Source organism: Rhamphochromis sp. 'chilingali' (assembly GCF_963969265.1).
Source record: "Rhamphochromis sp. 'chilingali' genome assembly, chromosome: 9".
NCBI classification, from domain to species: domain Eukaryota; kingdom Metazoa; phylum Chordata; class Actinopteri; order Cichliformes; family Cichlidae; genus Rhamphochromis; species Rhamphochromis sp. 'chilingali'.
In genome coordinates, this window is record NC_137936.1 from 31,860,911 (window position 1) to 31,878,397 (window position 17,487).

Genomic DNA, 17,487 nt, shown 5'->3' on the forward strand with positions numbered 1-17,487 from the left:
AGGGGTTTAACTTTCTTAGAGTTGTGTCTGGCACAGTGTGAAACCTTTCTGTCCCACATTTAGGGAAAAAGAATTGTTTGTGTGTTTGCAGTAATTGGAGGTTTTGAAACCCTGACTTCTGTCTCCCGATTAGTCTGTTAAATAGGCAGTGATGCAATCAGTTCAGATTCAACACATTTTGATTGTACCACATTTAGGATTCGATAAAGATATTGCATACTAATGACTATTGCTTAATGAAGAAAAATCAGCAGTTTGGTCTGTAAAGCATTTTGAAATACAATCAGGACAAGATTTATAAGCTCAAGTGATAAAATAATTATAAATCTAAAACCTTGTAAAGTTTGTAAAATGTTAAATTCATAATAACCATGCAATCAAACTGACATTTCTTGATGTTGTTTACTGTTATCACACAATTTTCTTTTCATTTTTCCCACCAGATAATCTGCATGAGCAAAGATCCTAGTAAATAAAACTGCATTAAATATGGGGATGTATTAGCAACTGTTACTGGTATCAGAGTTTTTGGGTTGCCTGCTTTTTTTTTTTTGTATGCCTTTGGCATGGTTCTAGCACCGCTGTATGTTTGTAAAAGAGCAAATCATTTCAAAAAACCACAGGTAAGGCTGTACAAAGAACAGAACTGTTTTTAGTATAGGTGTGATGTTGGTGGCTTTAAGCGGTTGTATAATAGAAGAATGTGGAGAGTGTGGAGGTGGGTGATACAACCTCAGATTATATCACAATATTTCAATGAAATTTGCAACAATATTTCTGGAAATACAGAAAGAGTTTTATTTGTGAATGAAGTGGTGCCAGCAATAGCAGCATTATGGTGCAACAAGTCACACAGGTATTGTTTTCCAAGGAAATTTTAAGTAAGTCTAAAATAAGTGTTTAATACTTGTGCAATAACTAAAGTAACCTTGTAACTCTTCAGAAACCTGCACAACATTGTCACACAATAGAACTGAAGCTGCATGGTTATACTTAGGGTGTGTTTTTGGTGAAACAGGTTTGCCTTTTCCATGTTCAGCAGGGGCGGTTTTCTTGCATATTTTGGAAAGCATTGTTATGTTGGAGGATAATGAAGTAGCTCCCTTTTAACAAATCATCACTGTAGGCGGACACATGGCTGTGGCTGTCAGATATATCTGGGCTTGTCTACTTGCTGTGCCATTAGATAATGTAAACACATGGCATTGCTATAGAAATACAATTATAAAACCCATTTTCTTTTCTTTTTATTTATCATGTAAAAATTTGTACTGAGATTACCCACATGGTAGAGGCACAGAGGCTTTGGTTTGCTTTGTTGACATATCATGAAGAATTGATGTTTTTCGAGGTGACTGAATTTGTGATTCTTTGGATTTTATGAAAGTTTAGTTCAGATGTAAAAATCAAATGTCTTTTTTAAACTGGCCATTTTTTTGCACCTGTTTTTATTTGCAGGTATTCCAGCAGGCATTGCATAGACAGCCCAACACAGCAGCACAGTACTTGCAGCAGATGTATGCAGCTCAGCAGCAGCATCTGATGCTGCAAACTGCAGCCCTCCAGCAGCAGCACAGCCTCAGCCTGGCTGCTGTACAGCAGGTCAGCAAGCAGGCATCACAAATAATTCATTCTCTCAGTTTAGAGATGATGATTGCAGTTATTGTTGACCTGCTGCAAGACATGTTTCAGAAATTGTGCATCACTCACCCTGTCCTTCTTCCTCTCTCTACCTTTGTGATAGGCCAGTATCGCGGCTGGCCGGCAAAGCTCTTCACAAAATGGCACTTCATCTCAGCAAACAGGATCTACTCAGGCTACGGTAAGTGCAGTTTGGAGTGCTGCCTTCCTAAAAGCCTCTTTAAGTTATCTTTGTCCAGTTGGATTATCATCGAGCCAAGTTGATTTTTAGCAGCAGGATGCTAGCAGCTTGGTTGCTCCTTCTGTTTTACCTTTAAAAAGATTCAAGTTTCTTTTTGATTTTGTACGTATTTAGCTGTAAGAAATATTAGCAGAATGAACACATTTTAACTATTGAATTTGATGCTGTCGAATTTAATAGTTGGGGATATGATGCTTTTGTCTCAGAACTCCCCACATCTATTCAGGATTTGTACGTATAACCTAATAATCCTAATTATCTCTCCCCATAGATCAACCTGACCACGTCTCCAGCGGCAGCTCAGCTGATCAGCCGAGCTCAGAATATTAGCTCAACCCCCACCACTATTTCCCAGCAGGCTGTTCTGCTGGGCAGCCCATCGAGCCCCACTCTTACACCCACCCAAGCACAGATGTACCTGCGTGCACAGATGGTAAGACTACAAAGAAAAGAAATGGCCACAGGCGCATTTACATGATCCTCCACTTTATGCATAAACACTAGCACACTCGTATTGCTTGATTTAAATAGGCACAACTCTGTTCTTTGGAGGCCCTGTGTATGTGTTTATGCCATTCAGATTTCTTTATTGTCATGCAGTCAATACATCACAGATGCATTACTGAACAAATTTGCATGCACAGAGAGAAACTCGCAATAAAAACAGGGCTGAGTTAAAAAAGAATAAATGAAGGCGTTATTGCACATGTATAGAACATTACATACATAAATAAATAAAATATACAAAATACATATTGTGTTTGTAAGCAATTCCACTGTAAATGACGTGTTTTGTTGTCATCTTGCAGTAGAGTAGGTGGTCAGGATAATGCGTTTGCCTACAGAGAGCTCTTTGCAAACATGGAAGTCGATGTCTTTAACGTGAATGCTCAGAAAACATTTTTTGGTTTGTGTGTGTGTGTGTGTGTGTGTGTGTGTGTGTGTGTGTTCTCTCTTTCTCTTGTTGAAGGAATAGAAATTGGTTATTTTGGGTATAGCTGGTTTTGAGTGCTTGTCAGTTGGAGTTTCCAGATTGTACAACTGATGGCAAACTGAAACTGGCAATGAGGTGGTAGAACAACCTGCTTATTACGAGCAAAAACACAACGTTATCAGATGTCTGTGATGATTGCGGCAGGAAGCAAACTGCATGTCAGTTTAGTCATGGACTTTATTTCGAGTACAGTTTCCTGGTGCTACATTTACTCGTATCAGTGTCCCAAAATATTTTCTTTAGTTTCCTGTTTTGTCTTATCATACACCCGAGGTTAAAAACTAACTGAATATACACATGCAGCACCCCATGATTAAATAATCTTCTGTCTTGTTAAGTTTTTGTAAATACTTTTGTAAATAGTGTGTTTTAACATTTATTGGGAGCCTGTGGCCCTTATTCAGTGTCATGTCCAAGGTACTGAGTCATATTTTCTAAAGCAGAATGGATGCTTCTGGCACAGCTTTACCTACACCTATTTCATAGGTGCATGTTTGGCCTCTGGCTTTCATCAGGTCAAAATGGTTATGGCCATTATTCAACACCATGCCCTGGGTACTGAGCCAGTTTTCACAGGTAGTTAGATACTGATTTGGTGATATAAGTCTTTGTCATCATTAAAATTGCAGTTTCACTAGTTGGTGGGGGAATATGATCAGTAATGACACAGGAGAGTAATTTTAGTTTACAGTTTGCTTCTCCTATGTTAGTTCCCCCTTTTTTTAATGTGTGCCATACTTTCCAGGCCCAGGTACAGGTGGCGAGGAGCCTGGGTCGTGCTGTTCCTCTGTCCCCACAGCTCATCTTTACCCCAGCTGCCACTGTGACGGCTGTGCAGTCAGACAGCTCTACGCAGGCCTCCTCACAGGTAATATTGCTGGAACCTATATTATCACTAATAATACAAGAGCAGTCTTTTATCTCGTCTTAACATCTTTTCCAGCTCCCTCTCGTAAATATAACTTTATACATTTTACACATATGTAGCAAAGCAGTAATCCATAAAAATAAATATTAAACTTACAAGCTTTAAATGAATTTCCAGCATTTTACAAATAAAATTCTTATGAACATAGTCAAAAAATCCACAGCTTGAGCCATTTGTGAATCTTGTCTCTCTTTTTGTATTTAAGAATCAGGTACAGAATCTGGCCATCCGTGGCCAGCAGGGGGCGACAACATCCTCCTCTCAGACTCAGATGCCACAGGCTCTCAGTCTGAAGCAGGCCCCTGTGCCTATCCAGCCTGCGTCACTGATCAAAAACCCAAGTCAAGGTACCCAGGCCTCAGCAGGGGGGAAGACCAGCTCCTTAGACAGTCCCTCTGAAGGAGGGAAGAAGGGGGACAGTGCAGCAGTCACAGAAGTCCGAGCTATAAACATGAGCCGCAGTGTCACCGCTGTGAATGCTCAGCCTCTGCTTGCTCCAGGTAAGAGAAGTTTGCATATCCACAACATTAAATCCCATCCATTAAAGAAATGTCTCTCACACAAGTGAGAGAAAAAAATAATAATGATGGATATTAGTGATGCAAATAACAAACCCAAAACAAATGGTTGGTTAACAGGTTGTTTTGTTTGATCTTTAAAAGTACAGGAAGTAATACTTTTCTTGTTTTACTTACTGCTGTCACTCTTTTTAATCAAGAAAATTGTCTGCAGCTCAACCAATATTTATTGATACATGCAGCCTTAATGTGTTTAAAACCTAATGCTTTGTGCACTTGCCAAATTGTTTGCAACACAAAGTCTTAAAAAACAGCAATAAACTCTGTGTAAGATATCAAGATGTGCTTACTAGGTCTTGTTGAATATGAGTGTTGGTATTAAATGGCAGCATTGTGGTTCAATTGATGGCACCATTTCCTCACAGCAAGAGTGTCCTGGGTTGAAACCTTGACAGGGCCCTACTGTGTGGAGTTTTGTCTGGGTCCACTTAATACAAGTTAAAACTTGTGGCTCCACAGTGTAGTTGTTAAAACACATTTAACATGTGGAAGTTCAAGGCCAGGAGAAGGAGGGCTATGTCAGGGAGGGCATCTGGCATTAAACTCTCTTCTAAAGGCAGTGGTGACACTGCCATACACTCTAGACAATCTAACCAACATGTGCAAGCAACACTGTAGCATAACAGATTACATTTTAATGTCCCTAATCATGTATTGTAGCAACTTAAAAGCAGTCTTATAAACCAATGTTTGTCAGGTCACTGCTTTGATTCTGACTAAATTATATCAGCAGCTCGACTGGATTGCCATGAAATTATGCAGAGCAGAAATTGGTGGTCACAAGAGCATGAATCCTAGTGTCTCCACTGAGTTTCCTCTTCTGTGTTTCTTCAATCAAATTGTCTTATAGCCAGTAAAATCTTTAATCTTAGTGTATTTTAAATGCTGTTTCTGAGCACATCTTAGATAAAACTTCTTGTGCTGCTCATGCTATGTGTTCTGAATGCACCAATGTTTTCCTCTGAAAACATGTGGTCCACAGAGCATGTAAGCTCTAAAACTGCAGCGAAGTTATAGTTTCATTTTTGTGGACAGAAAAAGGAAACTGACAAACTGTTTGCCGGCGGCTGCATGCTTCTGTTATGTATCAGATGTACATTTCAAACCTCAAGAAAGATTTTGGCTTTGTGACAGCTGTCTTATATACATATACAGAGCTGTGCTCTAGTGTTTATAGTGAGATTAGATGAAAAGACATTTCACACATGGACGTTTGAAAGCTTTTTCTTGGCTGTTGCCATGACTTGTCGGGGCCTGCTTCACAAATCCATTCACTCACTAAATGGGTGAAACCAGCTCTATTAGAGACAGCGTGTTGGTTTTGTGTCTGGAACAGTCTAGCTGCTTTGTGAATTAGAAGCTGTGAAAGGCACACTGCCATGCAAGAGTGTTTTTAAACCACTTATTGTGTAATTGAAAGTCAGCAGCTGTTTTTTTTTTTTGTTTTTTTTTTAATGTTTTTTTCTCCCCTTTTTAGTGTGAATGGTTGTGAATGTTCTAGCAGCACAAGCTGATTACGTCAAATTAAGTCCCATTTGTTTGCATGATAAGTAACCTTTAGATGCATTTTAAAGAGGGTCCTCATAGGAAATCACATCTTGCGAAATAATTTGTCTGTCTGTGCATGTGCCATATTTATGTCTGTATGACTGCATGGCTGTAACACTCTTTACATTTATGGTTGGTGTTGTGTGTGTGTGTGTGTGTGTGTGTGTGTGTGTGTGTGTGTGTGTGCGCACTTGGGCTTGTGTGTTTGTGAAGAGAGGGGGAGGTGGGGATTATCTGTGCACGTCGGTGCACAACTGTGTCTTGCTTTGTTTCAGTAATAGATTCGCATAAAATGAAAGGGAGGATGGAAGCTGAAAATCTGGCAGCATGCTGTCTGGGGGGAAAAAAATTACCATGGGTTGCCATAGCAGCAGCCCACGAGGGACAGGTGTGCACATGAGATGCTGGGGAGTTATTACTCTGTGGATCAGGAAGAGAAGAGGCAGCGTGGCTGGCTGATGGGATTCGGATTAGGATAAAAGCTTGGATTCAACTTGACTGTGGCTGGGTCAAGATGCACTTTGCTTTAGAGGGTAAAATTGGTAATAGAAGGGAGCAGCCATTATTTTTAGCTGCAGGAAACCAGAGATTTTGCTCCATAACCATGTATAATATACACAAAACTTAAAAAGAGGTTATACACACACAATACGGTAATGTTATGTTGAAGCGCAGTACGTATCACTCCGCGAGGCTCCTGACTACGATTGCCGTAATGCTCCGACAATCCATCAAGCAGTGCGGGTTCGTAGCTTAGCAAAGTCGTACTAAAACATTTGACAGATTTTCGAGCGCCGTGTACCACATAAAGTCGTTTCGAAGTCAGTAAACACAACCAGAATTCATACATAAGGCTCACAGGATTATAAGGGGCACTGTCGATTTCCAGAAAAATCAAAGGATTGATTTTAAGTGTGCCGTATTTTCCAAAAAACGACGGCCCACTACCAAAAATAGTGCTTTGTTGTGTATCTGACAGACGAAAGCTAACCCAGTTCCACACCACTGAAGTTGCAGCATTTTTTACAAACCAATTCTGGTTCATCCGTTTCATTCAACGATCCGCTTTCGCCCTTCTCATTCGCCGTCGCCGCCATATGCGTATGAAAACAAAGGCACTGCACATGCGCGTTTGACCCATATTCTATCGCGATATTTCATTTTCTTATCGTTGCCCAACATTATACCGGTATTACCGTGAACGGTATAATATGGCTCAGCCCTAATAAGTAGGGTTAATAATTCATGTGAAGGATGCCTTACAGCCTCCCAAAGTGAAAAAGAAAGAGATAATAGATGCAGTTAAATGGTTGGTGTGCGCAGCATGTGTTAGTATGTATTACCCAAACATAAACTTTAGGTTACACAAGCTTAGCAGCTTGCTCTGGTCCTCTATGGTCTTCATTCCGGCCTTTCACCCATTTTGCTCTTGTGGAGGTAGTCCACCTGTCAGCTGTATCTCACAGTCAGACAAACTCCAGGTTTTGAGTCCTCTTCCTGCTCTGGAGGGCCACTCCAACCAGAACCTGCAGCAGGCCGGAAAAGAGTTTCATGTGTGACAAAGACTAAAAGATGCAGTTGGAATAGATCCACTCACAAAAGTGTCAGCTCATTTGTGCCAATTATAGTCACAAAGTATATATTGTATTACTCTATAATTCATTTAACAAAACGGACGTGCACCTCCCATCAAAAGACTCCTATTCGTGTGCCCTTGTTATCGCCACAAATAGAATCTTAAGAAAAAACAAACACCTGACGTGTCTCATTTCTACCAAATCTGTGTTAAATCGAACTCAGCACAGAACAAATTGATTAATTGTGGTTACGCTGAGAGTTTGTCAGATTCACATTCATGGGAATTGAGGAGGAAGCAAATGTTAGGCCGTCTGGCTTGATGCAGCAAGTGTATGTCTGTCATCACCTTCTCTCAGCAACAAAGAGCCGGCACCACACTATAAAACCACAGCAGGGAAACCCCATCAGCACTAAAAAACTGGAAAGATGAAAACTTTTTTCTTTTTCTTTTTTTAAGGTGTACTTATGTATAAAACCTTTACTGTACTGTAAGTTTTGAAGCCATTTGAGAACCGGATTCATGGAGCTAATTTTCCTTGATAAACAATCTTCAATCCTTATTTGGAATTGTATTAAAATTAGGAAAGGTGACCCAAGGTCTACTGTTGCTGTGGTGTTGTTGGTCAATATTTTTCAAGATGGTAAGCCAAAGCAGGAGTCAGTGAAAATGTGGAAACTCTGGGGTTTTCCAGGGCCTGGTGCTGCAAAAGCTGGAAGGAATGCATACTGTCCTCAATTTCAGGACATTGCACAGCAATACACAGAGTAAGAACTCTACAAACATTCACAACGTTGGGGGCGGAGGGAGTGGGTTTCCGCATACTGTAGACTATATGATTTGTATGTATATATTGGTGTGGGGTGCCTGAGTAATTCCAGTCCTTAATCTTAAGACCTTGAGGGGGAATAACATTTAAACGAATTTCCAAATCTTCCTCTTCTTTCAAGACCTCTTTCTGTTACTCATTAGAGGCTTGAGAAAGATGTCAGGATTCATGCGAAGGGGCTGATTGTATCTGGTGTGTACTGATTCAGAAATCCCCCTCCTCCTCCCTTACAGAAGGCTGAGAGTCTCTTGATACTGCAAGTTTGACGCAGTTTAACTGCCGCAAGGGAGCTTTCTGCTGCCGTTTGTTCTTTGATCACATTACAATAGAATAATCATTAATAAAATAGGTAAATGTGCACACCATTTGTTAACTATTGAATATGGCAACCAACAAGTTAAAGACAGACATACATGTAGCAGGCTCTGCTACTGTAATTGGTCCTTTCCTGACTGTTTTATATCTTAAGATGGTCAGTTTGTAATGACAGAATTATACTCAGTCTCCAATACCCAACGATCAGTTGAACTCAACAACAACAAGCACTAACTTTGAGTAGCCGCCTTCTTGCTACATTCAAGACTAAGAACAGCAGACTGTGGCTCCCTCATAACTTTGGATGAACATTGTAAAATAGCAGATGCAGCAACAAACTTGCTTTTCTTGACAACTTGTGGTGTTTGGAGGTAGTAGGTTGACTTCACAGCCAGAGCTGTCTTAAAATTATTACACTATTTTGTAACATCAGTGGATGTTACACCACAGTGCTCATACAAACTCATGTTTCTGCTGTGGGAAGATGTCCGATGTTAAAATCAATTCAAAACAATCTCATTTTCTGGTCCATTTACTTGGTATTTACACATAGTATGATTTTATGTAGCATGTCTATCATCATCGTCATTCTACCACTTTGTAGAAAATCCAGTTTGAAGAAATATTTGAGTTCAGAACAAATGTTCATGTTATCCAGGAGATTAAGAATCACCACAGTCAGTAGGTTTATTTTTATTTTAGTGCAACCATAAGGCTGCACTAAAACAGGGTTTGTGTCTTTAAAAAAATGGATTTCTATGGAATTTGATGCTCGCAATCATCATGTAGAGCAGGGGTGTCAGACTCATTTTAGCTCATGTGCTGAATACAGCCCAATTTGACCTCGCACAGGCCCGACCAGCAAAACCACAGCATAATAACCCATCAAAAAAAAAACCTAAACTCTCAAACCATTCCCATTCAGCTTTGTCTCAATTGTTTCACATTTGGTGTGTGTTTTTAAAAAGCTACTGTTTTAACTTAAAGAAACGCGTCAGTGTGGCTCCTTGGCTTAACCATCTTTGGGGTGGTTTTGGCCGGCAGTGTGTAATGTCTTTGTCAGCAGGAAGGCTGTAAAAACTGGACATGATTCAGAGCTCTGGCTTGAATGGCAATTAATGATTAGGACACTCTCATGATCTATTCTTGTGCTCCGCTTATCTGTAGTTTTCACACTTTATGAACCCTTAAAGGAGGCCTGATCAGATATTTTTGGGAGACTTGTTGTAGAGTTGTTGTAGACTGTTAACTTTGCTTTTCTACACTTATTTATTTTGGCTGTCTCAGACAAGAAGACAGTTGAGTAAACTTTATTTAGTAAATTAAGATTGCTAAAATGGGAATGAGTGGACTTTTGTTTGCCGTGTCCATGACCAACACAAAACTTTACGTTTTTATTCTCTTCTACCACGCAGACTCTTTACATTAAAAATATGCTTTAAATGAAAGGCTTTGGGGCTGTGATGCTTGAGTTGACAAAAAAAGCATGTCTCCACTCATTTCTTTTTCCCACCCATGGGCATAGTTGTTGAGTTGATGGATATAATTTTCCACGGTCTGTTTTTTAAAGTTTGTTTTTTTAAATTCCCTTTAATGGTTAGCATCTAGCTGGCTTTATCCACCCATCCACATCTTATATTTATCCTTCTCTTAACATAATAAATATTAACTGAAGGTTTTCACCGACGCCACAGCTAACCAAATTTTCTGTCAGTGGGTTCCACTGTGTCTCACCATGTGAAAATGAAAACTCTTCTCAGCGGTCCTCGTACCATTAAAGGGACTAATGACATGCAAACTCTGCTGGATAGAAATGTCTATATTTTCCACGGCAGGGTACAGAGTGTGGTTACTGCCTCACAGGGAAACTTGGAAACCAGATGGAGCCTGTCCCACACGAAACAATGCGAAAAGAACAGGGGGGCGGAGGGAGGGGCCGAGGGGGATCTAAGACAAACACTGATGCACTTGGCAGTTTTCCACTCTGGGATTTACTGTGATGTTTATTAACATAACCAGATGCACCTCTAGGTTCACATGGCTTATATAGCAGGACCTGCTGTTTAGTAGTTTTCAGGGATAACTCTTCATTTTGGGGGGGGATTTTTAGTAATCAGATTTTTTTTTCTTTGTTGATAAAATTCTTAGAAATCAAGGAAGTGTGTGAGATACTGGTACCCACTGACTCATCCTTAACTCTATACAGGGTGTCATAGATAGTTGGCGCTGCATGTTTCTTCCTGAGGCATTTCTAATATTAGACTAGCCTCAGGCTACTTCCAAAGAACACTCTCCCACTCGCACATGCTCCCACAATACAAGATTGATGTGCTGTGTCTTGGGCTTGGGGGCAAGTTATGAGCTCAGGATGTCCTTTTACCCACAGCAGCACTGACAGGTGGTGACAAGCCATTTTAAAACTATTTGTGAGTAATGGTCTGGCCAACACTGCAACAGTGGGCCTCTCTATGCACCTTTCAACAAGCTCTTAATATTATATCCTGTCAACAAGGGACTTACAGGTGAAGGCGCTGCAAAACAAGCTCTTTTGTGCAGACGTCTACATTTTTCAATGTTTATGAGCCTGAGGCGCAGTTCTCCGGATATCAAGAGTTTGGACAGTTGTCAGCATGCATGAAATAAAGAATGCTCATTGTATGACAATGACTTGCTTTGTAAGGATATTTATGAACAGTTCTTTTTCTTACCAAATAGTTTTACCAAATAATCATAGCTGAAATAAAATCACGTTCAGAAATAAGTGTTTGTGTTCTCTTTCCAGCATACACCCAGATTCAGCCGCATTCTCTGGTTCAGCAACACAAGCAGCAGCAGCAGTTTGTGGTTCAGCAGAGCCAAGGTTCCCAAAGGACGACGGGCCAGCTGCTGCAGACGGCCTCCGTTCAGCCGTCACAGCATCCTGTCCCCGTGCTGCCCAAACCTGCTCCTCACCAGCCTTCTACACCAAGCCAGCAGGCTACCATCTTCCACTCCACTATCAGCCCACATGCCCTTCACTCCTCCCTCAACCATGCCAAAGCTCAGCCTGTCCAGCTCACTGCCATCAACCTACAAATCCAGCCAACGGTACGTACACAAACGCAGATTAATGCCACACACAAAAGAGCTTGAAGACAGGATTTTTCTAGGTTGTGAAAATGCTGCAAGTTTGACACAAATGGGCAGCCTACCCATAAATAAACGGTTATAGCAGGTCAAAAACTCCACAGATCATTTTTCAAGGAGGCTTCTTATGCTTTACCTTATTGTCTCTTGTTTATTTGCAATGACAGTGGTGGGCACTCATATTAAACGTGGTCATTACTTTAAATAATGACTGTGCGTAATCCCTGTGAGTCACAAACTCAGACTTAAAACTGCTCTAAATGCTCAGTTTTAGACATTTTTTCCCATTTTTGGATCTTTATAATGGCAAGGTGAGCAAATGTGTCTAATATGGTGATCTTACTTAATTACCTGCTGTTTAAACTATGTCTGACTGCTAGCTCATCTGAAAAAGTTGACTTTAACCTGAGAGGATGTGGTAGCTGAACCTAGGGGCTACACCAAATCTCAGCAAAATGTAAATGAGGATTATTTTGAGGAGTGAAAATATGTCCTTGAAATGAATGTAACCCATCTGTTTTAAGTAAAATCACGATTAGATGTGCAAAGCTATTTGCGTTCAAATTTTTGAGACTTTCTTTTCTAATATGAAAAATGTCAATTCAAGAAGTCAATTCTCCAAAGTGAACTTTTCACCTGTGTCCTACCTGTAGATATGAAACCACAGGAAAATATCTCTCTCAGAGTAATGCTATCCTTTTCAAAATTGCGTAATGAATGTGTTTAAAGTATTTTGAGTTCTGGTACACGTTCTGCAATTTGGTATTTTGACAGTGGCAACCAGCTAAACAAAAACTACTTTTACAGCAGTTCCACAGTCTTCATTTCTTCTCTAAGAGAGACAAAGGGAAAAAACCCCCAAAACACAGGAATCTTCACAGTATTATATTTTCCCCCTCATGTAATGTTTTCCAAAGCTGATGGATTTCAATTTTTCAGTCCCTGATGTTTGTTGTTTTATCTCAGATGTCTTCTTCTCACACTTTTTGTTTGTTTCTACTGCACTTTCCAGGCCTCCCGACTACTTCAGGACAGTAAAGATAAGCCGACCTCACTGGTAGTCAGAGAGACATGTCAGACCCCATCCACACAGCAACAGCAACAACCACAACAGCAGCAACAGCAACCTGCAGCTTCTCCATCCCAACCCTCCAAGCCTGTAGAGCAGTCCAAGGTTGACTTAGCCACACCAGCTGTTCAGCAGCAAGGTAGAGACTCAGTGGGATTTTCTAAGCTGAAAGTCTTATTAAGAACATAATTTATGTACTTGCCTCTGGGACGACATTACTAGTAGGAGTTAAACAACTGTTAGCTACAAATTTGCGCCTCGACAATTCAGCCATCTCACATCTGATGTCTTTAATCTGTTCACTTGCATAATGAGGGAAGATACATTTTTGTTCTTACATCAAAACATGTGTTATCAGCTCATTCACACTGCTCTTCTTATTGTTTTCCATATCTGTGGTCATGACTTCACCCTAACCACTCATCTTATGAATCAGAGGGGGTTTCTGCCAAAGGTGGTATGATAATGAATCCAGTTTTTCACTCTTTTCCAGCATACATCCATCACATAGACATTTGTTGATTTCATTATGGGTAAACTGATACATCAAAATGATAATAGAAACTTTAAAACGTTTATATTATATCCTTAATTCTGCTAAGTTCCACTGAGATTAAAAATCTTTTTCAAGAGGTACACCGTCAAGAAGGAAACGGATATTCTAATAATTGTAAGCAGAAAAGGGCACACAGTGGTAAATGTTAAATGCTACAGATAATTTAACACACAATTCAGATTATAAGCAATTTTACAATCAAATAAAATCAAGATCAAAACTGGTAGAACAAGGTGCTCAATTGTAACCTCTTCTGATAATGTCCGCTCCTTCTGTAAGCTCCTGCCTTGTTTTGGCACATGCTGTCTGCTGTCGAGTTGTGTAATACTCACCGGGCCAATAGGGAGCAGTTGACATCGAAATGTGTTTACATTTGTATAGTGTGCTAAAGTTTTTACACCACAAATATACCAGATCCCACTAACTATGGCCTTAGTCCTAAAGTATCAGCTAACCTGAAGTATAGCAGTTTAACAAAATGACAAATACAAGCTGGCTTTCTGTCTCTGTGTTAACCTCATAGTAGCCTACCAACTTTTGCCATATGACTGCTAAGATGGACTCCAGCCCCACCATGACCCTGAGTTGATAAATGGTTAAAATGTTTCCCTGACACTTGGGGTTTGCTTTAGTCTTAACCTTTAAAATTGTTATTTTAATTGAATGTTTTTCTAGTTATCATTTTGATTTTATTGGGGTTGCATCCATTCACTGGCACACTGGCACTTTTCACTTTGGGCAGGAGCTCTGGGATTTACATCTCATTTAGTTTCTTTCACTTATGGGAAGTTTACCGGTCCTTTTTTCTACCTGTCTTTTTCTTTGTGGTAGTTTTCAAGTCTTGCACCTTCTCTTTGATGACGGGCAATTTGACACTATCGTCATGCGTTTCCTACACACTAATCTTTATTGTCTCGTTCATAGTCATTTAGTAAAACACATACTTTCAAAAAGTGTATGTCTCTGACAAAGGAGACTGAAGTATTGCCTTAGAATGTGTGGGGTGGAGATGCACAGTTCCACATAAGCTCCTTGTCCATTAGTACCAACCTTAGGTGATAATACCAGGTACTGTTTTTGTACTTACTCTGCTGGGGTTCCAAACGATTCGAGGGGATGTCAGCACACTGCACGCAACCTATTGGTTTGTCAGTGGCGTCACGCAATCAGTTATGAGGGCGTCTCCTTCACGAAAATCAAAACCACCACTTTGTTGTGGCGTTCGTGTCACATACTAATTAAGTCACAGGACGCTTGGCTGCGTTGCTATAATAACCCCAAGCACATTAGGTGGTACTCGATTGTAATAGAAAATGAGTTGAGTTGTACCCCGCATCGAGCTGATCTGAGTAGGTACTAATCGAAAAGGGGCGATAAAGGATATTTAGACACCCATTTGGGGAATGCTTTGAGACCATGTTTTGCTTCTATGAAGTAATTCATTAAATTAAGATAAGATAAGATAGAACTTTATTAATCCCTCGGGTGGGTTCCTCTGGGAAATTCGACTTCCAAAAAAAGCACAGCAACGACCGAAGTTACAGAATTGTTATATACACACACACACACACACACACACACACACACACACACACACACACACACACACACACACATATATATATATATATATATATATATATATATATATATATATATATATATATATATATATATATATATATATATATATATATATATATATATATATATATATATATATATATATGCAGAGACAAATATAAATAAAATATACAAAGGGGATAAATAGGAATAAAAAATAAAAATACAAGTGAATTGCACATTTCAAGTATTGAGTCTATTGCACTGTTGACTATTTACAAAAAGTATTGCACAAGGTATTGTGCAGTGAGGTGAAGAGGCACTACAGCTTAGTTGTTCCCCCCTCCTTTGTCCTCCTGTTTCCCCTCCCTCTCCCCTCCAGAGAGGAGTTAAACAGTCTGATGGCGTGTGGGACAAAGGAGTTTTTAAGTCTGTTAGTTCTTGTCTTGGGGAGAAGCAACCTGTCACTGAACAGACTCTTCTGATTGTTTATGGCCGTGTGCAGAGGATGCCCAGCATTGTTCATAATGTCCAGCAGTTTCTTTAATGTCCTTTTCTCTGCCACTGTCACCAGAGTGTCCAGCTTCATGCCGACCACAGAGCTAGCCTTCCTGATCAGTTTCTCCAGCCTGGATGAGTCCCTCTTTGCTGTGCTGCTCCCCCAGCATTCCCCCAATTAAGTGCGGACCAAACTGTCTAAATAGTGTGGAGATGATTCCAATATGTGTTCTGGGGAATTTCTTTGTGTGTGGGGGTAGAGTGTATATTGGGGGACTTGGATGGCCCGTGTAACTCTAAAATCCTCTTTGCGGCCCTGCTGAAAAGCATGCCTTTTGTGGCAGGGTTATTTGAGGATTGCTTGCATTTTCAGTGAGAGACTGGTTGAAGTCTGTGCCAAAAAGAAGATATTTCCTGTAGTAGGTTGAAGCTGGAGGCTCTGTGCTGGTTTGTGTTGTTGTGCAGCAGCAGGCGGAGTGAGGAGGATCAGAGCTACTAACGTGGGAGGAAACGGGGAGGCGGGGAGATATTTACTTGAAGCGGCGCTGCAGCTTAAAGTCGCGCACAACAGCGGCAGGCTGGCGTGTCGGAGCAAAAACAAACTGCAAACCGCACGTGCTTTCTGACTGAGCAGAGCGGAAGTTGCGCGGTAAGAAAACGCTTTCTCATTCAATCCAGCCGGATTTTAGGGTGACAAAGCGCAGAGGAGCGGTGTTTACTTTCGCTTTGGAGGGGGTTTTCACAAAAAGCCGAAGCGTCTTTGTGGCGGTGCAAGCGACAGATGTGGGGTGGTTGCGTTGATGTTGACTGGTGCACTGTTACAGGAGGTCTGTGCGGGATCGTTTAGGTCTGCCGGCAGATGAGCAGGTGGATATAACTGCGCTAATTTGCCTGAAAGTGACCGTAATTTGACATTTGAGATTGCGAAATGTAATCGCATTAGTCCTCGGTGCTGTTATATGAAGACAGACATTTACGATGTTGCAAATAATACTACTAACAACTACTACTACTAATTACTAATACTAATGATAATAATAATAATAATAATAGGCTTCGTGTTCTCAAAAGTTTAGCCTTTAAATTTATGGCTGCAACTAATTACGTTATTCATAAATTTATTTATCTATAAAACATAACAAACAAAACAAAGTTTGTTTGCTTGCTGCAAACCGCGGAGGTGTCAACTCCATTGTTATCACACACTCAGTGGCCACTTTATTAGGTACAGCTTGCTCCCTTTTTGTCTTTACAGCTGCTCTAATTCTTTGTGCCATAGATTCAACATAATTCTTGACACATTCCTTAGAGTTTGATCAGTTAACGATGTCAGCATCACAGGTTTTGCAGATTTATCAGCTGCACCTCAATCAGATGAATCTTCCATTTAAACACATCCAAAAGGTGCTCTGTTGGACTGAGATCTGGTGACTGCGGAAGCTATAAGAGTACACTGAACTCATTGTCACGTTTAAGAAACCAGTTTGACTTGCTTGGAGCTTTGTGTTATCCTGCTGGAAACGACCCCCAGAAGATGCGTATGCTGTTGTAATAAAGGGATTTGGATTTAGTCAGCAGCAATACTTTGGTAGGCTGTGATTATTAAAGGATGCTCAGTTGGTACTAAGGGGCTGAAATATTAATTTCAATTCATTTATATAGCACCAAATCACAAGAATGGTCTCTGGCAGTGGGGAGGCTGAACAAGCCAGGATGCTTTCATGTTGTTTTTGCAAAATTCTGGCTCTACTATTTGAATGTTACAGCAGAAATCCAGACTCCTCAGACCAGGAAACCTTTTTCCACTCTTCTGTTGTCCAGTTTTGGTAAACACATTAAGTGTGTTGCTTCAGTTTCCTGTTCCTAGTTGACAGAAGTGGCACCTGGTGTAGTCTTTTGCTGCTGTAGTCCATCTGTTTCAAGTAGAGCTTGACCACTGTTGGACTTTGGATACCGATGCCTATGTTTGATGATTTAAAAATCCCATATTCCAATATGTTTTTTTATTTTCTATCTTTCAGACAC

General features: G+C 40.4%; 1 protein-coding gene across 1 annotated transcript in view; it reads left to right on the forward strand.

Moving 5' to 3' along the window:
- phc2b (polyhomeotic homolog 2b) overlaps positions 1 to 17,487 on the forward strand; it is a 31,868-nt gene that overhangs the window by 5,577 nt on the left and 8,804 nt on the right. The window contains 7 exon segments of the mRNA XM_080890413.1: positions 1,459 to 1,602; positions 1,745 to 1,822; positions 2,154 to 2,315; positions 3,622 to 3,744; positions 4,010 to 4,304; positions 11,433 to 11,737; positions 12,789 to 12,984. Of these exon segments, the coding sequence (XP_080746539.1) occupies positions 1,459 to 1,602; positions 1,745 to 1,822; positions 2,154 to 2,315; positions 3,622 to 3,744; positions 4,010 to 4,304; positions 11,433 to 11,737; positions 12,789 to 12,984 (1,303 nt within the window).